Source organism: Cherax quadricarinatus, chromosome 41 (assembly GCF_038502225.1).
Source record: "Cherax quadricarinatus isolate ZL_2023a chromosome 41, ASM3850222v1, whole genome shotgun sequence".
NCBI classification, from domain to species: Eukaryota; Metazoa; Arthropoda; class Malacostraca; order Decapoda; family Parastacidae; genus Cherax; species Cherax quadricarinatus.
Window position 1 is genome coordinate 9,854,194 of NC_091332.1, and position 25,934 is coordinate 9,880,127.

Genomic DNA, 25,934 nt, shown 5'->3' on the forward strand with positions numbered 1-25,934 from the left:
TAGAGTCTGACTTGTAACTCCTACATGTTCATTTATATTATGTAATTAACGAGATTTTTAAAATGAACTCTGCTCACTAAAAACTAACATCCATCTTCCTGCTTTTCGTGTTGTAACTACTGGGCCTCTTTTTTTTTTATGGACTATCAATTTCTGATCGTATTTGTCAAATATTTTGGCAAAGTTCATGTAGATAACCCATGTGTTTTGTTTCTTCCAAAGCCTCCCTAAGTGGCCCGCAGGTTGATTTTTTTTTTTTCTATGAAAAAAATAAAGTATCTGCGACGCTAATATTATGTATGTGAAATATTGTAACAGACGGTGCAAAAGTTAGACCAGCAGTAATGCGGAGTTAGCTCGCTTGCGGAAGGAAAATAGTTGACTATCACACTACACTGCAATGTCCACCAAAAAGCATTATGTCACAAAGACAACAAATTCATATCTTTTCTTGAAGAGCCGAATGCAGAATTCAATGACCACCACAGCACTCAAGTATCAGGTGGCCGAGTGATGTAAAAATGATCCAGCATGTTTTTGCTCTTCGGAAATGCATCCTTTTATTTCTTCAAAATGAATAGCTGAGCAATACACAGGCGTACCACTCAGCCGCAAGATAAAAACTTTCTTTGCATCATAGTATTCCTAACGAAACATGACAGCCCACTCGAATATGTCGAATCTGAGCTTACAAGGCAAACAAAATATTTATCAAGTAGTTGGACACACTGAAGCTTTCCGCAAGAAGCTGCAGCTATTTAGTGTGTGTTTAAGAAAAAATGATCTTGTACACATTACTTCTTGTCGTTAACTTATGGTAGATGATATCTAGTCAGATTTTTCATGTTTTGTCAGAAAAATTGAATCTGAGAAAAGATTTAGACTTTGAAAAACTGAAAACCAGTCTCCTTTTATTTAACAACTACATGAAGTAAATGTGGAGACAGTTACCAGGACTTCAGCTTAAACTGTGCGAACTGCAGTCTGACCCACTGTTACGTGCAAAGAAATGAAAATCTGTGTGTTTCTGGAACTTGATCTGCAAGGATAAATTCCCCAAGCTGAGAGACTTTGCACTAAACCCGCATTCAATGTTCGGCAGTATATATGTGAATGTACATTTTCTACCATCAAGCCAGTAAAATCTAAAATCAGATGGGAAATAAAGTGTCTTCGACCTGCCACAACCAACATTGAATCGATATGGGGGCACTGGTAAAAGAAAGGTCTCGACCCCAGACGTCTTATTAGTAGATAAGAATATGACTAGCATTATTTCTGTATAATTTGGAGCCTTTAAAAATTTCTTTTTTGTTTACCTGCAGGCCCTACCTAGAACCTTTGTGTCACTAAAAGACTATACAATATTTTTTTATGATCTCAGTATATGTCTTAGGTCTTACACACACTCACACACACACACAATTGACAAGGTGGACAAAGATAGGATGTTCCAGAGATTGGACACAGCAACAAGGGGACACAGTTGGAAGTTGAAGACACAGATGAATCACAGGAATGTTAGGAAGTATTTCTTCAGCCACAGAGTAGTCAGTAAGTGGAATAGTTTGGGAAGCGATGCAGTGGAGGCAGGATCCATACATAGCTTTAAGCAGAGGTATGATAAAGCTCATGGTTCAGGGAGAGTGACCTAGTAGCGATCAGTGAAGAGGCGGGGCCAGGAGCTCGGACTCGACCCCTGCAACCTCAACTAGGTGAGTACAACTAGGTGAGTACACTCTCTCTCTCTCTCTCTCTCTCTCTCTCTCTCTCTCTCTCTCTCTCTCTCTCTCTCTCTCACTCACGCACACAACACACACACAACACACACAACACACACACAACACACACACAACACACACACACAACACACACACACAACACACACACAACACACACACAACACACACACAACACACACACAACACACACACAACACACACACAACACACACACAACACACACACAACACACACACAACACAACACACACACAACACAACACACACACAACACACACACACACAACACACACACACACACACACACACACACACACACACACACACACACACACACACACACACACACACACACACACACACACACACATTTGTGGCCCTCGATTTTTAAGTTTAGTGCTGAAGTGGCCCACGGTGTCGAAGTTGGACCACCCTGAATTACACACACGTGCAACAGTTGGCTATCTGTATTGTTGAAACGTCTCGCCTACGCGGTAGACTTGTTCAGTCAAATATAGAGGAGAATGGATTGCAGGCAGTAGTAGTGGTAAAGTAATGATGATGTAATCAGTCAACTTGGGTTGAATAGCTTTTGAGGTGGTCAGTCCTGAGCTCAGCCAAGGATTAGGTTAGGTTAGGTAATATTCGTCATAGACATATGATGACTCGCCGCTGGAGCTTTTGGTCATCTGACCGAGACCTTCATTTGGCTTACCGGTTCACCCCTTTAAAAATTAATATAGCCAATGATGATGGACTGATTACATTATCTTTACCTCGTCGCTACTCCTGCTGTCTGCTGGCGGTGTTATATACCATTTTCAACACGATGTATTTTTATTCACGAAATGTTTCACTTTGCAGGTTTCATCAGTCGAATACAGGTAATCTGGAATAAACAGTATCTTGCCCTAGAGCAAATGCATGAGGCCAGAGATTTGTATATACTGAAAGTGGGTGTAGCATGAGAGTTACTGAAGACATCCATTATACTAAGATACTATGATACTAAATCTATGTTAACTTGATCATGCTTTTCCATAAAATTAGTTATTCGGTGTCTCGCCACATATTTAAAGACACGATTTGTGCTGTAGGGCCTGCCTCTTAACAGCACTATACTAGTATTTCTTTTATACAATTAACAAGGTGGCTGTTAAATGAAATATCTTTGTTTATGGAGGTAAAGCAGTGATAAGCGTCATATGTGCCTAACTTAAAACGCTCGTGTGAAGCTGTCTACTCATATTAGTAACAGGTTGTATGTGTAAATGTGTCTTGGTATGCAGACAGGGCCGGATTTTGGGGAGGGGCCCCAACAAATGATTAAAAATATTATAGCATACTATACTATATAGTATACTGAGAAGTGAATAGGTCGCAAAAATAGAAAATGTATGCAAGAGTTTGAATTGTGGTGGGATTGTCACGTTGACTCATCCGATCGCTGGTATTACATCGGTGGGAGGGCGTCGTCAGCTGCAGGATGCGAGGATGACTCGCAGTACATCATCCTGGGTGTGCAGGGCGCTGCAGTATGACTGCTTGGTCGTGGTCAGTATGTGAACAACAGTGTGGTAGTAAGAACCGGCTACGAACGAGCATGAAGCAAGGGAGGCTTGTGAACCTGACGGTCATGAGCATAGAATCTGACATCCTGCGCTCGTTGGATTTTGATGGAATCATCAGAGACTTTTCCACCAGAAAAGCATGGAATGTACCTGGTTTATAATATTTTATCTGATTGAAGATAACTCCCCATAAGTCTGTACATTACTTTTGAGTTACACTTGCAAATGAACCGAAAGTGTGCTAAAATACACTATAAATCCAATTTATTATTTCATTTCTTCATCTTAAGAGGATGGTACGTATATTGAGAGTGGAGAAAGTTTCCCAAGGAGAAACTTAAGTCTTCTATTTGAGTTAGACCTTTTTAATGCAAGGGTCCCCCACCAAAATGGGCCCCGGGCCCCCACCACCTAAATCCGGCACTGTTACCTGGAGGTTATTCCGGGGATCAACGCCCCCCGCGGCCCGGTCCATGACCAGGCCTCCCGATGGATCAGGGCCTGATCAACTAGGCTGTTACTGCTGGCCGCACGCAGTCCAACGTAAGAGCCACAGCCCGGCTGATCCGGCACTGACTTTAGGTATCTGTCCAGCTCTCTCTTGAAGGCAGCCAGGGCTTTATTGGCAATTCCCCTAATGCTTGATGGGAGGCTGTTGAACAGTTTTGGGCCCCGAACACTTATGGTGTTTTCTCTTAGTGTACCAATGGCGCCCCTACTTTTTATTGGGGGCATTTTGCATCGCCTGCCCAGTCTTTTACTTTCGTAGGGAGTGATTTCTGTGTGCAGATTTGGGACCATTCCTTCCAAGATTTTCCAAGTGTAGATTATGATATATCTCTCCCTCCTGCGTTCCAACGAGTACAAGTCAAGTGCTTCCAAGCGTTCCCAGTAGTTAAGGTGCTTGACAGAACTTATACGTGCAGTAAAGGATCTCTGTACACTCTCTAGATCTGCGATTTCACCTGCTTTGAATGGAGATGTTAATGTACAGCAGTATTCCAGCCTAGAGAGAACAAGTGATTTGAAAAGGATCATCATGGGCTTGGCATCTCTCGTTTTGAAAGTTCTCATTATCCATCCTATCATTTTCTTTGCACGTGCGATCGTGGCACTGTTGTGATCCTTGAAAGTGAGATCCTCAGACATTACTACTCCCAGGTCCCTTACGTTATTTTTCCGCTCTATTGTATGGCCGGAGTCAGTAGTATACTCTGTTCTAGTTATTATCTCCTCCAGTTTTCCATAACGGAGTAGTTGGAATTTGTCCTCATTGAACATCATATTGCTTACCGTTGCCCACTGGAAAACTTTGTTTATATCTTCTTGGAGGTTAACCGCGTCCTCAACAGATGACAGCCTCATGCAGATCCTAGTATCATCCGCAAAGGATGATACGGTGCTGTGGTGTATATCTCTGTTTATGTCTGATATGAGGATAAGGAATAAGATGGGGGCGAGTACTGTGTCTTGTGGAACAGAGCTCTTCACTATGGCAGCCTCCGATTTAACTCTGTTGACCACTACTCTGTGTTCGATTTGTTAGGAAGTTGAAGATCCATCTCCCCACTTTCCCAGTTATTCCTTTAGCACGTATTTTATGGGCTATTACCCCATGATCGCATTTGTCAAATGCTTTTGCAAAGTCTGTGTATATTACATCTGCATTCTGATTTTCTTCCAGTGCATCCAAGGCCATGTCATAGTGATCCAGTAGTTGTGAGAGGCAGGAGCGACCTGCCCTGAACCCATGTTGCCCTGGATTGTGCAGATTTTGGAAATCCAGGTGATTTGCAATCCTGCTTCTTAGCACTCTTTCAAAGATTTTTATGATGTGGGACGTCAGAGCTATTGGTCTATAGTTCTTAGCTAATGCTTTGCTGCCACCTTTATGGAGTGGGGCTATATCCGTTGTTTTAAGTGACTGTGGAATTTCACCCATGTCCAAGCTCCTCCTCCATAGTGTACTTAGGGCATGCGAGAGGGGTTTCTTGCAGTTCTTAATGAAAACAGAGTTCCACGAGTCTGGGCCCGGGGCTGAGTGCATAGGCATGTTGTCAATGGCTTTTTCGAAATCTATCGGAGTTAGGGTAATGTCGGAAATCTGGCATACATTTATGGAGTTTTGAGGCTCATTCATGAAGAAATCATTTGGCTCGTCGATCCTCAGACCGATTAGTGGTTCACTAAACACAGAGTCGTACTGGGATTTCAATATTTCACTCATTTCCTTGTTGTCATCTGTGTAAGTCCCATCCTGTCTGAGTAAGGGCCCGATACTAGATGTGGTATTTGCCTTGTTTTTGGCATATGAAAAGAAATATTTTGAATTTCTTTCAATTTCACTAATAGCTTTAAGCTCCTCCTGCCTCTCCTGGTTCCTGCAAGAGTCATTTAGCTTAAGTTCGATAGTTTCCACTTCCCTGGTCAGTGCCTCCTTTCGTGTATCAGATATTCTAGCACTCCTGAGGAGCTCAGTGACTCTTCGTCGTCTTCTGTAGAGGGAGCGTCTTTTTCTCTCCAGTTTACTCCTGCTCTTCTTCTTTCTTAGGGGAATATGCCTAGAACATGCTTCGGCTACCAGGAAGTTGATCCTTTCAAGGCACTGGTTTGGATCCATGTCATTTAAGACATCTTCCCAACATGTTTCGTTTAGGACATGGTTTACCTGGTCCCAGTTGATGTTCTTGTTGAAATTGTATTTTGTGAAGACACCTTCACAGGTACATGCATTCTGCTGTTCAGGACCCCTATGCATGTACGTCTGGACTTCGATTAGATTGTGATCGGAATTAGTTGTTTTTTATATTCTTATGTCTCTTATCAGGTCCTCATTATTTGTGAAGATAAGGTCAAGTGTGTTTTCTAGTCTTGTTGGCTCCACTATCTGCTGGCTTAAGGTGTGTTTTTCGCAGAGACTTAGTAGCTCGTGTGTGTGACCTTTCATCTGCGCTACCTCCGGGGATTGTTTCAGCTATAACATTATTTGCTACATTCTTCCATTTTGTATGCGTTAGGTTGAAATCACCAAGCAGTAAGATGTTTGGGGATGGAGCTGGAAGGTTTTCCAAACAGTAATCGATTTTCAGTAGCTGTTCCTTGAACTGTTGTGAGGTTGCATCTGGTGGCTTGTATACAACCACAATGACTAGGTTTTGGTTCTCGATCTTTACTGATAGAACTTCAACTACCTCATTTGTGGTGTTCAGCAACTCCGTGCAGATAAGGGACTCTTTGACATACAGGCCAACCCCCCCTTGTTGCCTGTTTTTTCTGTCGCATCTAAAAAGGTTGTAACCACTTATCCATATTTCACTGTCAAAGTGATCTTTTGTGTGAGTCTCTGTGAAGGCTGCAAACATTGCATTAGACTCCACTAGAAGTCCACTGATAAAAGGTATTTTGTTGTTGGTGGATGGCTTAAGGCCCTGTATATTAGCAAATATGAACGAGGTTGTATTCTGTGTTTGTTGGGGGGATTTTGTTATTGGCATCAGTAGTTGTAATTCTGGAGGGCCATGGGTGGCCACTGGCTGCGCCTCCAGTCCAACAAGGCTCCAAGGTGGTGGACTATTTTTGTTATTTCCTTCCATTTTCTTTTTTCGTTTCCTGCCACTAAAAAATCACCTATAGTTGGGTTGTCGTAGCTACTATTGTTTGTCTTGTGGGGTCTGTGCCTCCTGGTCCCTTTTAGATGGTATGCAGGGCACTCGATGTTGTAACACTGCTTCTGGAGGACCGAGGAGTGGCACATTTTTGGGTGAAAGAAAGTACAGGAAGAAGAACGACACACTCCTTTAGACAGGAGGTCGCTACATTTTTTGGGATGGTCAAAGTTGCATGTCCCATTTTTTTCCCCTGTTATTCCATGCTTACAGATGCCCCAAGCATAATATTTGCACAAATTCACCTTTGGTTGAGAATTGTTGGGAGGTGTGTTGTCAATTTCTGCAGGTTCTGGGACTGCACTATAATCCTCAGTATCCAAGCCAGGGCCACCCCGTCCTGGATTCCATCTACTTTCCCCAGTAGAGGAAGAAGGAGGAGACTCCTCTCCAACATCTGTACTGTGGGCCACGGTCTTGTGCAATGATGGTTGTATATTTACGGTTTTAGATGGTTGTATATTTACTGTTTTTGTGGTGGTTTGGGTAGTGTCCCTAGGAGAGTCTGGACTGTATGCAGATAATTTGCTGTTGCTTGCACCCTTTTAACGGTTCTACACACTAATGCTTGCCACACTTAATTTTACCAAGTATGTAGTTTTACAGTTATCTTGCCTTTTGCTGTTAATCGATATAGCTCAGTTAACTTTAAATTAGTAAGAGCCGTACCAGTTTAGAACTCTGGTATTTAAGCCACACGGACCTCAGCTAAAATTAATGCTATTATTATGAGGGAAATAAATTATTTTAGCTTTCTTCTTTAGCTACCCTCTCCTTATAATTCCTTTTTTCTTGGCTTTACTTGTCTCTTTTGTAATTTAATGAAGTATTCCTTAGATATTCCTTCCTTTATTTTTCACAGTTTGTCTAAAGTGTCCAAATATACCACCCGTGTTTACAAGGTTTGTTGAAGGGAAGTCTGGCTACTCAGGGGAAGGACGATCACGTCACCATTACCACTGTCGCTAAATGACTCACAGGTTATGCGCTTATGAATATAATAAAAATAATGGTGACTTATCACTAGGAAAGGTGTGCTTGCTTCCTCTGGAAAAAAAATTAAAAGTTTCTCCGGATGCTGGTGTTAAGTAATATGATTACTCAGTGAAACTTTTGCTTGTTCATATGACAAGCCTTTCACTAATTTTATGTTCATGTTAAGTTATTCTTTTAAGTAAAACCAATGACATAAATGCACCAGTGATATACAAATAAACTATTAAAAGATACATAAACTAACCAATACAATATATAATCTAACCATTAACAAATATAACCGAATCATTAACAGATAGCCAAACTACTAACATATATTAACTTGCCCAGATTTATACCTGCACAGACGCCTCTTCAAGCTCCAAGATTTTTCAGCCTGCTACTAGTTGTGACCTGTTGTTTTCCCGTGATCTATTTTGGGATTTTTTCTACTCTCCGGGCACGGCCAGGGCCCTCCCTGTTAACTGCCTGATCGACCAAGCTACTGCTGTTGGCGGTGCGCCGGCCCACATAGCATGGCTCAAGGCGATGCTGCAATATGGGTAGAAAAACTGAGTAGAAAAATGTAGACAGAAAACATGAGTAGAAAAACTGATGTATAAGACATGTGCAATACCTGGTTATCTTAATTAGCGACATCAAGGTGTTGTATGTGCGTCTTAATTCATCAACTCGTCGGTACTGTATATCTTTGACATAATGACAGAAAAATTCTCGAAATTGTTCACAAGTAAACCACACAAGGCGTGTAGAGAGGCAGTCGTACAAGTAACATGAGAGAGTATATTTGTGGTGGGAGGCTACTGAATAATGATTAAATGCCAAGTCAGGTGCATCTACCACACGAATGGCTACCCCCTACATTACATCAACGCAAGAGCCAATCACACCCCTACGTAAACGGGAGGTACAGTAGTAACTACAAAATAATCCAAATGTAAAGCTGGGTTAAAATAACAACATTAAGAGAACTCAACCATAAACTGTCCAAGACTTATAATTCCCTTCAAACGCAAAGTAAATGACCAACAAACCCCAAACTCTCTACAAGAAACTACTAATTTCTGCCAACTGTTCATTCTCAGCTAGGTCGTGGTGCTTACGTCAGTGTGAAGAGCATCAACAGCCTGGCTACCTCTGTGGCATACCTGTGACAGATTTCAAGGGTACTACTACTATCCTAGCAGACCGACCTGAGGCCAAATTTGCTTGTTAACCGCCTTGTTATTTCTAAAGGTATAACTTCAAATATTATTTGCTTACTCCGTTTCAGCATTTACTGTATTTTTTTTATTTGCACAAAAAAAAAAGCAGCGATTTCGTTTATATTTTTAATTGGTAATTTGGTGACTGGTACCTTCAATTAAGGGGGACTATGATCAAGGGAACAAGCAGAAGCTGTAGATACACACAAACCATAGGAATGTCATTTCTTCAGTCTCAGGGTCGTTGAAAAGCGGAGTAACTTGAGATAATAACGGAGGCATATTCAATACACAGTTTAAGCAAATTATGATAACGACCAATAGGCAAGAAATCACGCATATCAATCAGTAGTCGAGGAGTTGTGGCAAGGGGCAGTATGGGAAGGAGAGCAGTAAGGGAAGGAGAGCTAGGTTAGCGAAGGGTGTCCCCCACCTCAAGAAGCCACACAACACCTTCACCTTGCCCCTCATGCCACGCTCTGCTACCCATCCAACCCGCTACCACATCCCGCTCACTTCTTTTTATTGCCGTATAGGTGTAGTAAGTAAGTTTATTCAGGTATACACAAATACAGTTACATACAATTATCTTCCGCACAACCAATTACAGTTGGTGTCCCACAGGAAGTGTCCTTGGCCCTCTTCTCTTTCTCCTATACATATATGACCTACCAAATGCTTCGCAATTACTCAAACCCACACTTTTTGCAGATGACACTACATACGTCTTCTCTCACCCGAGCCCAGTCACGCTAGCCAATACTGTAAACACCGAATTACAGAAAATATCTACCTGGATGAGGACTAACAAACTTACACTAAACATTGACAAAACCTACTTCATTCAGTTTGGTAACAGAGCTACAGATGTACCTCTTAACATAACAATAAACGGATCACCTATCACAAAGCTAACAGAGGGAAAATTCCTAGGAATCCACCTCGATAATAGACTCAAATTTCATACACATATACAACAAATTTCTAAGAAAATCTCCAAGACTGTAGGCATACTATCGAAGATATGGTACTATGTTCCACAGTCAGCCCTCCTGGCCCTTTATCACTCTCTTATTTACCCCTATCTCACCTATGGAATTTGTGCATGGGGCTCAACAACAATTAACCATCTCAGACCACTAATTACCCAACAAAAGGCTGCAGTTAGAATGATAACAAATTCTCACTACAGGCAACACACTCCACCAATATTCAAAACACTCAACCTACTCACCATACAAAACATCCATACTTATTATTGCACCTATTACATACATAGAACACTTAACTCTGATATTAACCCTCCCCTCAAACATCTCCTTGCCAACCTCAACAGAACACATGACCATAACACAAGGCACAGATCACTCTTTGATGTTCCTCGTGTCCATCTCACGCTATGCAAAAACTCAATGCACATAAAAGGCCCTAAAATCTGGAATTCATTACCTGTAAATATAAAAAAAACACTACCTGATTATAAATTCAAGTCTCTTCTCAAAGATCACTTACTCACTCAAAACCAAATAAATACTGAATAACTGAACCTTATAAATTGTATATCCTATATGTTACTCACAATTATATCACACAAATGTTAAACCTAGGACCCAATCTAACTATTATTTTTTTAAATACACTACCTAACAGAATACTCCATTCGACTGAATGTACAGCAATGCATGCAACCATATGACCTGTCTTTGTAATACTCATTTGTGCTTTATAGTTATCTGTTTACAATAATGTTTTATCACTGATTTCATCATTGCTTAGTTAATCTTAAGTTAATTTTAAGCCAGCCCGTAATGCTATGCATATAAGTGGCTTTGGCATGCTGCTCTTACCTGTATTTTTTGTACCTCTGTTTGTATGCTTAAATTACTAAATAAATAAATAAATAAATAAATACATAGCAGCATACGTGTAGAGAACCTAGGATAACCCAAAAAAGTCAGACAGAGTGACTTATTTCCATTAGGGTCCTTTATTTCCATTGTGTGGTTCCCCTGATTTATGCGAGAGGTTACAAAATTGACATGAACAGTTAGCTGTTTATCAGCGCCACTCAGCAATTTGGGTTGTCAGTTTTCTGTTTTGCTGCATGCCATATATGGAAGATATAATGAGGATACCCTCAAACGTAATCATGAATAGTTACAATATTTCAGATTTTTAGTCGTTTTTTCCTTTAAATGTATTTAGAATCTGATTAAGAATGATAATGTGTGTGTTTTAACGAAATATAACGACCATTTTATTATTTATATCAACAAGGTACTAAACATATTAAATGTAGGAAAACATTAAACGCTGTTCAAGCTATCTCATTCCAGTAGGTATGCCGTTCCCCATACGTACATTTATATACCTTTATATAACCCAAGACAAAGACAAACGTACAGGAGACTGGACACTACTAAGACAACGTTTTGCTTGGAGCTTCTCAACTCTGTAAGAGTACATGGGAGACATTGTTTATATTAATAAAATAAGGGCCATAGGAGTGGTGTATATGACAAGCTGCGAATATCTGTAAAGGTCAAATCGTGAAGCTTGCCTGGCAAGAGTAGTTCTAAGCTAAAAATTTCTTAATCCCTGTATCGTGTGGTGCTCGAGTGTAGATTAATCACATTTGAAGGCAGACGCAAATCTATTGATAATCCGCAAATGAATATTGTCACACGAGAATATTTTGACTGCAGACGTATTATGTCCCCGAGTGTTCTCTTACTGTCAGAGTTCATGGAGTATTCAAGGCTAATGCAGTTCATCTATAACCACAATAACTGAATGAAAATATAATTCTGCTAATTACACTCTAGTAGACATTTTATAGTCACACAATTCTTCATGCGAAAGCTAACCCTTAATCATCAGTGCCTAATTTATTTTCACCAGATTACATTATCTCAAGAAGAATGTGTTTACAATAAAGACATGCTACAGTTTAATTAAATTTCTTGCTTGGTTAAACGCAGATATAGCTGTCTTGTGAGTTCCGTGGTAATTATTAATGCCTATTTAGGATAGGTAACCTACCAGTAAATAGCTACCCTGGTGTTAGTCGACTGTTGAGAGTGCCATTCTACAGAGGTTATGGTATACCTTTCATTAGGGTTTACTTTGAAATGAGCTGAGTAGGATAACAACTCTTAACTAGTATCATACAAGGTATATAATGTTGATAAATTAGACACATGTGCAACTCTTGGGTATCTTTATTAAGGAAATGTTTCGCCACACAGTGGCTTCATCAGTCCATACACAGGAGAAACTTGAAGAACAGGAGGAGAATGAGGTAATCAGTCCCTCAACCTTGAGTCGATGTGGTCAGTCCATCAATCTTGAATAGAATACGGCATATGAGCGGAGAAGCAGCTTATAAACCGTAGGCAGGAGAGGTGCAGCAGTCGTAGGTGGTGTCACATTTGCCCAATGTGGAAGTAGGTCGTGCCCAAGGGTTAGGCAAGCGAAGAATTCCCAAGTATTAAGATCCCAAGAAGTTGCAGTGTCTGACAGGATTGTAGATGAGTGGTTCACAGAACCGACACGTTGATAAATTAGGCACATGTGCAACTCTTGGGTATCTTTATTAAGGAAACGTTTCGCCACACAGTGGCTTCATCAGTCCATACACAGGAGAAACTTGAAGAACAGGAGGAGAATGAGTTTCTCCTGTGTATGGACTGATGAAGCCACGGTGTGGCGAAACGTTTCCTTAATAAAGATACCCAAGAGTTGCACATGTGCCTAATTTATCAACGTGTCGGTTCTGTGAACCATTCATCTACAAGGTATATAATACCGACGTATGTGTGAACTAGGCAGGAACGATTGTATTGAAAAAAAATTTCTGGTGAGCGAAACTTATCCTAATAAGAGTTATCAAATGTTTTAAGTGCTAGTACTAGCAACTAGATAGAAGTTGTAGCGCAGCTAACGCTATAGAAAGATTGAGCCAATTGTTTAATTTAAAGCTACTGTGTGGAGAGAGTGCATTTTACAGGCTGCTGCAATGCCACTGACTGCTGAACTGAACCACCTGGGTACACACAATGTACGCTATGTCTTAAGTTATCTACAAAGGAAGCAATTGTCACATCCCACCAACACCACCCAGGCACGCCCACACACTTCCTTAAAACACCACCCACGCATGTAAACACTTCCTCAAACTCATTATTTCTGCAGAGGCACGCGATTAAAAGTAACCAGTTTACAGGATTATCACACGAAGACCCTAGAACCACTGGGAAAACAGAGTACTCTTTTAAAAGGCTGCCGTGAAATGATATACACGACAGTGATTTTGGAAAAATGGAAAAGACTGGCAGTTTATTCCATTTGTCTACAATTCTATTAACAAATTATTTGCATCTTTGCAAGTCTGAATTTGGGAATGAGGTTGTAACGCCGACACTGATAAAAAAAAAAAGACACTAAGGCAGAAGGTAAAACTGAGAATGCTTGGCTTGAAGACCAAATAAATGTTTTCAAGTCTATCAATAGACTTGGTCGCCAAGCATATCATCATCCCAAAGGTCTCCATTCTGACTATAAAAGATACTGAATCATGGCTGAATTTATCAAAATTTAACCCACTGTTTCAAGAACGGTCTTGCAGAAGCTACAGCTAGTGTCAACACTGAAGACACTGATTAGATGACTGGTTGAGTAGACTGGAAGGCGGTTTAGAAAGTTTTTTTTTTCTACTTCTGGAGCCCGGCCCTGGATCAGGCTGATCTTATGCTTGCCTGGTCAACCAGGCAGTTGCTGCAAGCGGCACGCTGGCCTCCACCTCCCTCACAACCTGGCTGATCTGGCACATGGTTAAGATACTTTTCCAGTTTCCTTTTGAAGACTTCTACACTAGTTGCAGCAGTGTTTTTGATATCTTCTGGTAAGATGTTGAATAGTCTGGAGCCACGGATGTTAATACAATGTTTTCTTATTCTGCCCACGGCGCCCCCTTTTCACTGGGGTTATTTTACACTTCCTCCCATATCTCTCACTCCAGTATGGTAAACCGTGTGCAGATATGGGACAAGGCCTTTAAGCATTTTCTAGGTATATATTATCATGAATCTCTTCTCCGCGCCAGAGTGCACAAAACTTTAAGGCGTTTCCAGTATTTTAAAAATATTATTCGCTACATGCGGGCCATAAAAGATTATCTGTTCCAGCTCTGATATCACTCCTGCCTTGAATGGGGCCATCAACGTTGAACAATAGCCTTGTCTTCATGTATCACACCTAATTTATTGAGTTAAGCACTGGGTGTTGTTCTCCGTTACTTAAGTAGGGTCCGAAGCATCTGTGTACCTTCCGAGTCAGCAACGATTAAGTTCGCGAAAACTTATTTAAAGCGTCTTTGTAGGAACTGGTAGATTTCTTCAAATGTGTATTAAGAGTAGCTTCTAGTAGGAAGGTCAGATGTGGCTCCAAACAAGACAGACTTTAAAATATTCCAAACGAAAGAGCACAAAGTCTGTCTGCAAAACAGTAGACAGACGTCTACATTTGAGGTCAAGACATCACACATGCAAGTAAGAGTATTTGCAAACACACAAATAGCACCGACCAACAGGTTAAGCGAGGCTGGCTCACAGAAACTAAATTCAGAACACATCCATATGCTGCAGCTTGGCTGCCGTCTCTTTCCGTGAGATAACGTGATACTAAGTTGCCCTATGGAAACAGATCTGAAACCAGGCGCTGAGCGAGATCAAGCAACACACTACCTATCATGTCATCTTAAGGTCACTAAGGAAGTTACTGAAGTGGTCGTCAAGCGACGCTGAAGTAAACAAACATCTTCGAATAAGAGTTCAATTTGCACATCAACCCAAGAAATATTATACACAAATGAACTTACCCCCTCCTCCTTCCTTACAATTATTAGCATAGGTTAGATTACTTCTCGCCTCTTACCTGTGATTTAACTGTGAACTGTTTCGGGAGTTATCCTACTCCCGCGGCCCCTTCCCTGGTCAGGCATTCCTGTCGAATGACTGCTCAACTAGGATGTTAATACTTGAGCACCGCCGGGTCTCCTATCTAAACAGGTCTGGCTGACGTGGCAAACTACGGAGGTATATATACAGATTCCTCTATAAAACCTTTACAATTGTTCCAGAAATATTTGTGATATATGGGTCTATTTTACACTTCCTCCCAAATCTTTCATCCAGTATGTTATGATAGTGTGCAGATTTGGGACTTGGCCCTTCAGTATCTTCCATGTGTATATTATTGTATATCTTTCTCGTCTTCTCTCCAGAGAGTACCGGCACATTTCTAGTTTTCTGAGGTGTTCCTAGTAGTTTAAATGTTTTACTGGTTTTTTGCAGATAGTAAATATATTTCTCCAGCTCTGCTATCTCACCAGGACTGGCTAAATTAGCATTAAATAAAGAGACAAGTTCAATATAATTTTGGTTGGCCAAACAATAGTTTAAAAATCTAACAAAAGAGAGCTACGGTAGTAAATTATTTTCATGAAAACACAAGAGTGCAGATGGTACGTAACAGATCTAACGTCCATCATGAAGTCAACACCACACCAACTATACCCATCACCACTGCCACCAGCTATCATTATCCACGACCTACACTTATCACCACTGCCACCACTAGCACCATCAATACACAAGCACCACCAACATCTCCAGGCATCTCCAGGCTAGGTTCTGGCTAGTCTCATCACAGTGCCCTGGTTGATGGCCCTACCACTTCATCTCCCCTCCCTCACCCAGCACGCTCCTTGTTAGGTACCTGCCCTCCCTCTAGCGCAATCCATGACTTTTCCAATCCAATGGAAAGAATAAATACTGAAGACCGTGGAAGAAATGAAAAGAAAAATATTGAATTGTTCAGTCTCTTAGCCTTCATAAAGCAGATGCACGAGGAAGCAGAGAAGATTTGAAGCAATTTAAATTAATCCCAGGTGGGCGGAACTCACTGGAGGAAGTAGGTCATGGCTACGAGTTGGGTTAGAGGTCAGCAATAAAGTTGTAAAAGATACCTTCTGTACAGATTCCACGGCGGTACTGTATTAGACAAGTATTATTGAATTAAGGGTATACAATATGGCCTCATCGAGTGTCAGAAAATTTAGACAAAAGAGGAAATATCCCCACCGAGAGAGATGTCAGCCGAGTTCTTAGGCAAGCACCCTGTGGTTAGAGTACCCCCCCTCCCAGAGAAGAGGCCCCTACCTCTAAGCACAAACCACTCAAATACCACTACCGCGTTTAAGTGAACCACCATCGAGAGGGCTCTGCTTAAGCCTTACAACTTGTATCTTTGCTACTGCGTTACATAGAGACGGGCTGTAGTTCTCAAGTAAACAAAAACCCGGTCCATTCTGTTTCAACCACTTTTAATACATTTTAGTGTAATTTTTTCTGTTATGCTTGGGGTTAGTTTATTTGGCCAAAACAATGAACCTAAAGTACCACATCCCTTGACCTATTTCCTGGCCAGGCCTGAGGCCAAATTTCATTGCTGATTGCCTTGTCAACTAGGCTGTTTCTGCTAGAGGCCCACAAACCTACAAAGCCATCACCTCACTAAGTCTACCTCACACCCACTACCCTCCTACCTCCATCAATTATACTGTTCTGTAATTTAATAGCCAATTTTTCTGCCTATGCTACACACTTTTCTGTCCCCCCCCCTCCCTTCACTATTCTTCATCCCTCCAGCTAGGACCTCTTTAGTCTGCAAAAAAATCAGTGCCGAAGTAGGGTTAGGATGCGATTTATGAAAGCAGACATTCCTCACACGGTACATAACGAGCATACTGTTTGCAACAAATTAAGCAACGGTGGTGTGTTATCCGTTACCAAACGCTACCCCCATCGTCTTTGTAATTGATTTTTTCGTAGCAGCTAGACACACAAGCAGCATTTTGAAACTTTATTAAGAATTTTTGCCTGCACGGCAAGTTACTAAAGCCGCCTCTTACATCTGTCAGCTACATCTTTTCACTATTCCCTCACTGTTTATTACAACTTGGTTCTTAGCAGTCAACTATACGTAAAAGGATAATTTATTCTAAATAAAAGTAACGGCTCGCAAAAAATCTTAATACGATTATAAAAAACTTAGAGAATGAGCAGTGGTCTAATCCATGTCAAGCTAGTCCTAAAACAGGAAGCCCAGTGCTCTTGTTACCGATCCACCCAGGGTTAATAACATTCGTGCAACTAGGTATATTTCAAATCAGAGGTTAGCATGGGCCCCACTTGACTACAAACGCAACTCACAGAACGAAGGAGATTTAAGCCCATGGTATGCCAGTCCTAAAACTGGCAGGCCAATGTGCTAACCACTGTATCATGCCGGCGTAATAAGATTCATCCAGCTAAAAAGATTCACTATGCAAATCTTTATGGACGAATCTCACACCCACGTGGCAACGATGGGATGTAGCTCAAGTCCCTTCAAAGTCGTTGTCAATGACTCGAGAAAGATGGTATTAACGTGAGTGTCAGCAACTGATGGAACAGGCAGGGACTGAATCCTGTCAGTTCCCGGAGCAACCTAATCTTTATTTAAAAGTAATATTAAGTTTTGGTTGTTGCTTAGACTGTTCAGAAATGAACGAATGCGGAAATAAAAGGTATAAAATACCGACAAGATAGAAAAATAAACACAAAGGTAGTATAATGTGATCCTTTACTGACTACCTTTCGCCCACACAGTGGGCTTTATCAAGTCACAAACAGATCTACCTGGATAAAGAGTACACGAGTATATATAATGTGGAGAGTCAGTCGGAGAATACTGGGTACGTTGGATTTGAGACGGGCTTTGTTGGTCCGAGACTTTGTGACTTGATAAAGCTCACTATGTGGGCGAAACGTAGTCAATAAAGGTACACATTATACTGCCTTTGTGTTTATTTCCAATGAATGAATGCACACGAGTTACAAGATGAACGGTGCGTTTTAGGAATGGCTAAACAGAGGATGGAGGGAGTGAAGCGAAGACCGAGACACAGTGTTGTTCCTGCCAGTGCTATTCCTGCACGCCCCTCAGGCAGAAGGCGGCGAGGTGTGAAAGGTGCGGAAGTGGTGGTAATAGCATGACCACTGGTACTACTGGTATACATATAGACCTCTGACATACTTGTGTTCATGTCCAGTTTTTTTCTACTCTCGAGGATTTAATTAGGGCTGCCAGAACAACTATGCTATTATTATTTATATAATGGACAATTATAGACCTCAGCCTTGTTATCAGGCGCCTCCTTCAGAATCTTCTCTACTTTCTTTTCGAAGATTTCTGTCATTACTGAGGAAATTTCATACATCTGTAGGTATATGGTTGAAGAGTCTGATCCGTGGCTATGTTCTGCACTTCATCCCGTATCTCTCACTCTAGTAAGTCGGTATTTCAACTCTGAGTGTAGCAGGTTACCTTAGCCGTCTTCCATCGGCCCCTCTGCTGGGTCTCCGGCCTCACAGAGTAGTGCTCATGCATCAGACTTCTTTCTTCTTCCTTCCAAAGAGCACATTCAAATTACTGTGATGCTTTATTGAGTCTGACACCAATCATTTCTATATATTTTCTACCTCTAATATCTACTCTGCTTTAATTAAAAGAACGGAAACAAGAAACTATTTTAACCTTGAGATCAAGATTGCTTTAAAAAATATTAACGTGGCATTCTAGTTTTGGAAATTATCGCAGCGAATTTACCTTCCCTTGGGTATACCTTAGATGGATTTCGAGTTTTCTACTCCTGTAGCGACGCTTGCCTGGTCACGCCGGCTGTTACTGCTGGAGACATTTCATCCACCAGGATTTTATCAATTACAAGGGGGGAAAAAGTGACGGAAAACAGTATATAATAGTTGACAGAGGTCAGCAGAATTAAGTGGGGTCACGTGTGGGGTCAAGTTGTGTAGCAGAGTAGGATCAGTTTTACAAAGACATTTGATATGCTAAAATTTGCAGAGTTCTGGGCCACCGTGTTGGACACAGCCATCAAGGCTGCCTCAGGGCAACGACATTTCTACAATTTGGTTTCTTTCCTCTTCATTAGGTGTCCTTGTGCATTGCAGTTAAGCACATAAGCGCTACAAAAGCTGTCTCTGCTGATGTGCTGCATACATATTTATGTTCCTAATAAAAAGAACCTGTTACGTAACTCTTTATTGCAGTTTGTATTATTATACATAGTACGTGTTCTCTGAAGGTTACGTAGTTTGATCATTAACATTTACTAGATAATTTACCTATTATTAACCAGAAGACGATTGTTAGTTTATTCTTCAGGAAAAAAAAACTTGGCACGATTCTTTATGAAAAGATGACCATTTCAGTGGTGAGAAAAGGGGGGCGCCAAGATGCTGTACAAGGACAGCGGGTGGCCCTATGGCTGGCCAACTGCAACACCTGCCGCTGACTTACCTTTCATGAACTTGGTAGACCAAGAGTGTAAAATGTTCTCGTGCGGGAACCGTCATTCAAGGACTCAGGTAAACAGCAACAGTGGGGTGCTTACTTACATTTGACTGAATTTTGGTGTTCTCAGCCAGCCGTCTCATCTCTGGTGTCTCCGCCACTGTGGTCGCCTTGGCCTTTGGGATGTGCCTGCAACAACCGTGCCACACTTAATGAACTACACCAAGAAATGAAATGAGAATCTTGCCCTATCGTAAAAGTAACAAATTATATAAGACGTATTGGGAATAAACACCCGAATAGGGAACTTTCAGTGGCAAAGACTCTGGTTTCATCTGAGTACTTCTTATACAATGACACCAAGAACATCGTTAATGCAATAACAGTCAATTATACTTATTTTATATAACGTGCTTGCACACGAGGGAGAATGAAGAAGGAAGGAGAAAAGAACGAGAGAGCGCGAGAAAACAAACACGTCCCCCACCAAAGTATGTTTGGAGAAAGGAGGGCTCAACCATGCAGCTCATAGTGAGACAGGAGTGAGAGGCGCTGCACCTGTGTGCAGCTGAGAAACTTGCTCTCATTTTCCCTATGGTATATACTCAAAACCTTATTAAAATCAGAACAATAAAAGCATCTACATAAGTTATACCATGTAATGCAGCTCTTATTTACACCCAACCAGAGCCACGACTCTGGACAGGGCTGTGGGTGGGGGGGGGGGGGGGGTTTGTGACCCCTGCAAAGTCTTCAGGTATCCTCTAGGTGCAGGTAGACTGCATACTCCTAGACAAGGTCTACTGCACAGTCTCGTACACAGTTACTATTCAAGGTAGAGACGCAGGCTGAAGCAACACAGTAATTGCATGAATAAAAAAAATCCCTGAATGACAAGATAGGCGAGAGCAGTTAGGTTTTTCCCAAGGCTTTAAATATATTCCCTGATAGTCCTTAATATATGTAAATGCCCTGCCAATGATAATGAACTCCTATAGATCTACAATAGTAACCAACAACATTCCGAGTAGGATACGACCGGAAGGGAAGTGCAGGAAACTGCATGACAAATACGCTATGTGAATAATCAACCAACCCAGTAAGTGCTGGATGACAGAGAGAGTGACAGCATAACACATAAAATGGAAACAAAGTCTTTCTTGTAGCGTATCAATAAAATATCAGAGGCATACCATAAAGTGAAAAATATATGAATGTCCAGTTTTCACTTTCCGTCAACAGTTACTCTAATATACAGCACTAGTGTCAAGCAGTTACCTAACTAAACACAAGCATAAACCTGAGAAAATATATTAGACGCAAGTATCGAGACACTGGTGCCGGATCTGTGACGCAAGAGTTAAGATATCTTGGAAGAGCGCAGTACAAGAGGAAACATGACAACGACAGACTTTACCAGGGAAGGATACAAAATGAGGAGACAATGATGAAAGCAGAACACTTAAGCAAGATTTAAGAAAACATTTCAACACACACACTATATATATATATATATATATATATATATATATATATATATATATATATATATATATATATATATATATATATATATATATATATATATATATATATATATATATATATAATGATGCCGTGCCGAATAGGTAAAACTTGCAATTTTGGATTAAATAGCAACTCTCTTCTTGCCGAATAAGGCAAGAGAAAGGTTGTGTATGCAATAATTTCGCAAAAATCATTCTGAACCTAACGGAAAAAAATATTTCATTGTGTTTGTTTATTAAATTATTGTCAACCTATCTAAAATATATTTAGTTGGACTAGGCTAAATTAAATTGAGTTTGTTATAATAAGGTTAGATAAGTTTTCTAAGGTTCTTTTGGTACAAAATTAATTTTTATATTAACATAAATGGAAAAAAATATCTTTAAACGTATACGAGAAAAATTTAGAAAGGACTTAATTTTAAACGAGTTCTTGCTAAATGACCAGTTTTACCTATTCGACACGACAGAGTGAATGTGTGTGTGAGAGAGAGAGAGAGAGAGAGAGAGAGAGAGAGAGAGAGAGAGAGAGAGAGAGAGAGAGAGAGAGAGAGAGAGAGAGAGAGAGAGAGAGAGAGAGAGAGAGAGAGTGTGTGTGTGTGTGTGTGTGTGTGTGTGTGTGTGTGTGTGTGTGTGTGTGTGTGTGTGTGTGTGTGTGTGTGTGTGTGTGTGTGTGTGTGTGTGTGTGTGTGTGTGTGTGTGTCGTGTCTGTGTGTCTGTGTGTGTGTCTGTGTCTGTGTGTCTGTGTCTGTGTGTCGGTGTCTGTGTGTCGGTGTCTGTGTGTCGGTGTCTGTGTGTCGGTGTCTGTGTGTCGGTGTCTGTGTGTCTGTGTGTCGGTGTCTGTGTCTGTCTGTGTTAAATGAGTGGAACTAACTGAACGAAGTCGAAGCTAATTCCACACAGGTATTCAAAAGTAAATACGATGAAGTTAGTTCATGGCAAACTAAAATTAGTCTGTGCGACCAAGAGCTGGATCTCAACCACAACACAAATAAACAAGTGCTACCAAACGCAGCCTGCCTCTCATCTGCCTTCCACATGGTGATCATGAGGTCATACCTGTCATTTGATTCACCACACAAACTACACACATTAGACACGGTGCTGAGAGAGCCGGAACACCCAAGAGTTGCATCCGCTACTTACATACACACCACTAATTCAGTTATTTAATAGTTTTGTGATGTACACCCGGTGTTGTGTACCCGATGGTGATACTGTTCACACCCAGTTGTGTACGTCTACTCTTATGTTGGTGAATACCCTTGTTAACAGTGGCTTCATTACGTCACGATTTCATTAATCTCATTATCTTCCATGATACCGACGGTAGTTTGTATGTGAAACTAATTACCAAGTTCTTGTTTTTTTTTCCAAGTACTTCTACCATATCATTTTCTGAATTCTAACAGTTCTATACTGCAGAATAAAGCACTTGGGAAGATTTTCAGTACAAGACAGAACTTGTGAAACTAATTCACTGACGTGACACACAAATATCAGGGCAATACTACCACTACTACTACTTTCTCAATAGGTAAAATGCTGATAACAATGTTGAATTTAATTGAACAAAGTTACTGTACATTAAGTGAGCGATGCTGGTCCTGCATGATGAGAATATGATTAAAATTAATGAAATTATGTAACCTAGCCAAGTTGAAAGATAATACAAGTACTAGTGTGACCCCTCTAATAATGTGGCTGAAGTCCATGATATTTTATATGCTTTGAGAGATCGAGAACAATATAATGGCTCAAGACTTCACAGTAAAGCTGAACAGAAATCATTGAAAAGCTGTTACGTTAAATATAATGTTTAGCTTGTGGTGTATATTCAGGCTATTAAGTAACTTTATTACAAGTGAAGAAGTTGGGGAACTAATTCACACGCATGACTACTACTACTAACATGTCAATAAAACTGCTGACAATAGCATTAAGCAGTTACATTTAGTGAACGATGCTGGTCCTGCACGAGTGCTTCCAAGACCGGTATTGAGAAAGCTAAATGAAAAACTTGCACTACATAATTAACCAAGAAATATGAAAAAATAATAGAAATAAGTCGGGTTTTAAAATGAGCCGTAACTAATATTAAGTACATACGTGGCGAAGATTTAAATCCTAGGCAGTGCTGTGATTTACAATAGGACGTGGAGCTTCAGTGTCTCAAGACTCTACCTATTACACAATGCATCACCTGAGATTTTCCTTAAAAGCTTCTCAATTTTTTTTAAATAGAGAAGAAATAATTGTAGAGCAATTTCTTAATGAGAAAAATAAGTTTAAAGATTTCTCGGTTTAAGTCGATATTAGAAGCGCTACGATTTTTACTTTTAATATAATACTACTAATAATAATAATCTATTTCTACAAGTACATGTACAATGTATACAGGTCTGGCTGACATCAATGACTACTACCATATAAAAAAAAGCCCCTTGTTATGCAAAGCATTTCGGCCAAATTTGGTCAATTTTGTCCCCAGGATGCGACTCGCACCAGTCGACTAACACCCTGATACCCATTTCACTGACAGGTGAACAGGGACAGCAGGTGCCTTAAGGAAACATGTCCTAATGTTTCCACCCGTACCGGGAATAGATCCCCCGGACCTCAGTGTGCGAGCTAAGCGCGCTACCAATCGAGATACTGTCAATGAATAAACACTCAACGTTCATATGACTCGACCTTTCAAAGCTTCGATTGTGGGGAAACTGATGCACCTTTACCTTTATTCCTGGTCAACCTGGTTGTTGCTTCTGGCGTGTCCCACTGACCCACATATCAATCACAGTCTGGTAGATCCAGCAGTTTCTGATGTCTTCTGGCAAGATGTTAAATAGTCTGGGACCACGGATGTTGATAAAACGTTCTCTTGTCGTGCCCATGGCGCCCCTGGTTCTTACTAGGTTTATTTTACTTATTCCTCCATCTCTCTCCCTCTAGCATGTTACTGCAGTGTGCATATTTGGGACTACGTCCTCCTGTACTTTCACGTATATATTATCATGTACATCCCTCTCCTCCGCTCCAGCAAGTACATATTTAGGACTGAGGCGTTTCCAATAGTTTAAATGCCTGGTCCAGCAGGCAATTAACAGAAGTAGGAAAACTCTGGAAACAGGTCACAGGTAAGCCTGTGTTGGCGTGAGGTTGCCCGTAAAACTTCCATGTAACTGGATTTTTTTAGATTTCTCATTCTGTCGGTATTTTGTATCATTACCAACCCGGTACGAGCTGGAAAAAATAGTTGAAAAAACTGCGCTAATCAAAACTATAACTTTTGATTATGCTTAAATTATTTACTCATCTTTGTTAACATGTAGACTTCAAACGGAAATAACAGTTATTAATCTACACATACATTTTTAGTAACCTAAATTACATTGCTTGGGAAACACATTCAATCATTTGCCACTGCAGCCATCTGGTAACGTTCAGTATTTCAGGCATCGGTGAAGTAATAGTTTGACCTAGTTAATGTAAGAGCAACTGCTTCCCAAACGTTCATTACCTCACGTGTTTGTGAAGCAGCAGTCTGTGGTAGGTGAGCAACTGCCACTGTAACATTTTACTGCAGGATGCCACACTTGGGACCCGCGGGGCGCGCTTATTCCCCCCTGACACTCCTCCACTTCCTGTGCTTGTGTCTGCCTTTGTAAGTCTGATTATATTCAGTGCTAGTGTACAACGAAGCCAAACTCTGCTGTTTGATATATTTTTTTTATATTTAAAAAAAAAAAAAACACAGTATACATGTATGCTATACATAACTGACTTAAAACAAGAAACGTGACGCATTATAAAAGAAAACAACATATATATAACTAAACAGGGAACAACCCAAACCTGGACATACCTTAACCACAAAATAGCTATACAATCCAAAACCTGGCACTCTTATTCATATCGTGTATGAAACTTTATATACTAATGCATTGCACACTCAATGGTACAATGGTTATATAAAATTACTAACAAAAACCTACATGACACTTGAAATTGAAATGTTTGATATATTTAAACACTTTATGACAATGAATAATCAAAGTACAATAGCTACTCCTGTGAAATAGTTCCCTTAATTATAACAGAGCAATACAAAAGTCATAACAATACAAACCATTATGACTCGAGATGACTTAACAATACTATACACACATTTCGACATAGAACGCCACACCAGGTTACGTCACAACAGATCATAATACAGCAAGTCATATTACAACAGGTCATAACAGTCTAGTCACAGTAAGTCACATCACAACAGGATACCATCATCTAATACAATAACAACGCTGGTAAAGATTTACACCTGTGTTACAAAAAGTTAAGCGCCACAAGAAAATCAATGGCCAAACATCACACATGTTGAATTCCATTCCTGCTGCATGCCACTTCACGTTAGTGACAAAACCCACCGAGGCTGACCGATAAGTCTGTGCTCTCTCTGATATGGCCCGCGATAGGGCTGACTGCACCACTAAGAAGGCCTGGTTGATCAGGCCTTGATCCTCAGAGGGCATTGGCCCACGGAAAAGTCCTTAAAGTATCCACAACTCCACACTCGTCTCGCAGGGCAGCAAAGCGACTTCTGGTCTCTAACACTCCTTCCTTCAGCCTCCTTCAATTTCATCCTCCTTCCATTTCTGGAAACTACTGTCCATTTGTTACATCCAACATGTTTCCTCTCGTTTCTGCCAACCACTTCACATTGCACTTGCCATCCTTCTTATGCAAATGAGATTTTAATTTCTCATTCTCCTCCCCAAGATGTTTTGGTTCTCACCCCTAAGAACTAGAAC

General features: G+C 40.7%; 1 protein-coding gene across 3 annotated transcripts in view; it reads right to left on the minus strand.

Moving 5' to 3' along the window:
* The window catches only part of Lasp (LIM and SH3 domain protein Lasp), a 161,604-nt gene that overhangs the window by 62,954 nt on the left and 72,716 nt on the right, over positions 1–25,934 (minus strand). For all 3 annotated transcript variants that reach the window (XM_053786675.2, XM_053786674.2, XM_053786676.2), the window contains exon 3: positions 19,702–19,786. In XM_053786675.2, the coding sequence (XP_053642650.1) occupies positions 19,702–19,786 (85 nt within the window). The remainder of the gene's footprint in view (positions 1–19,701; positions 19,787–25,934) is intronic.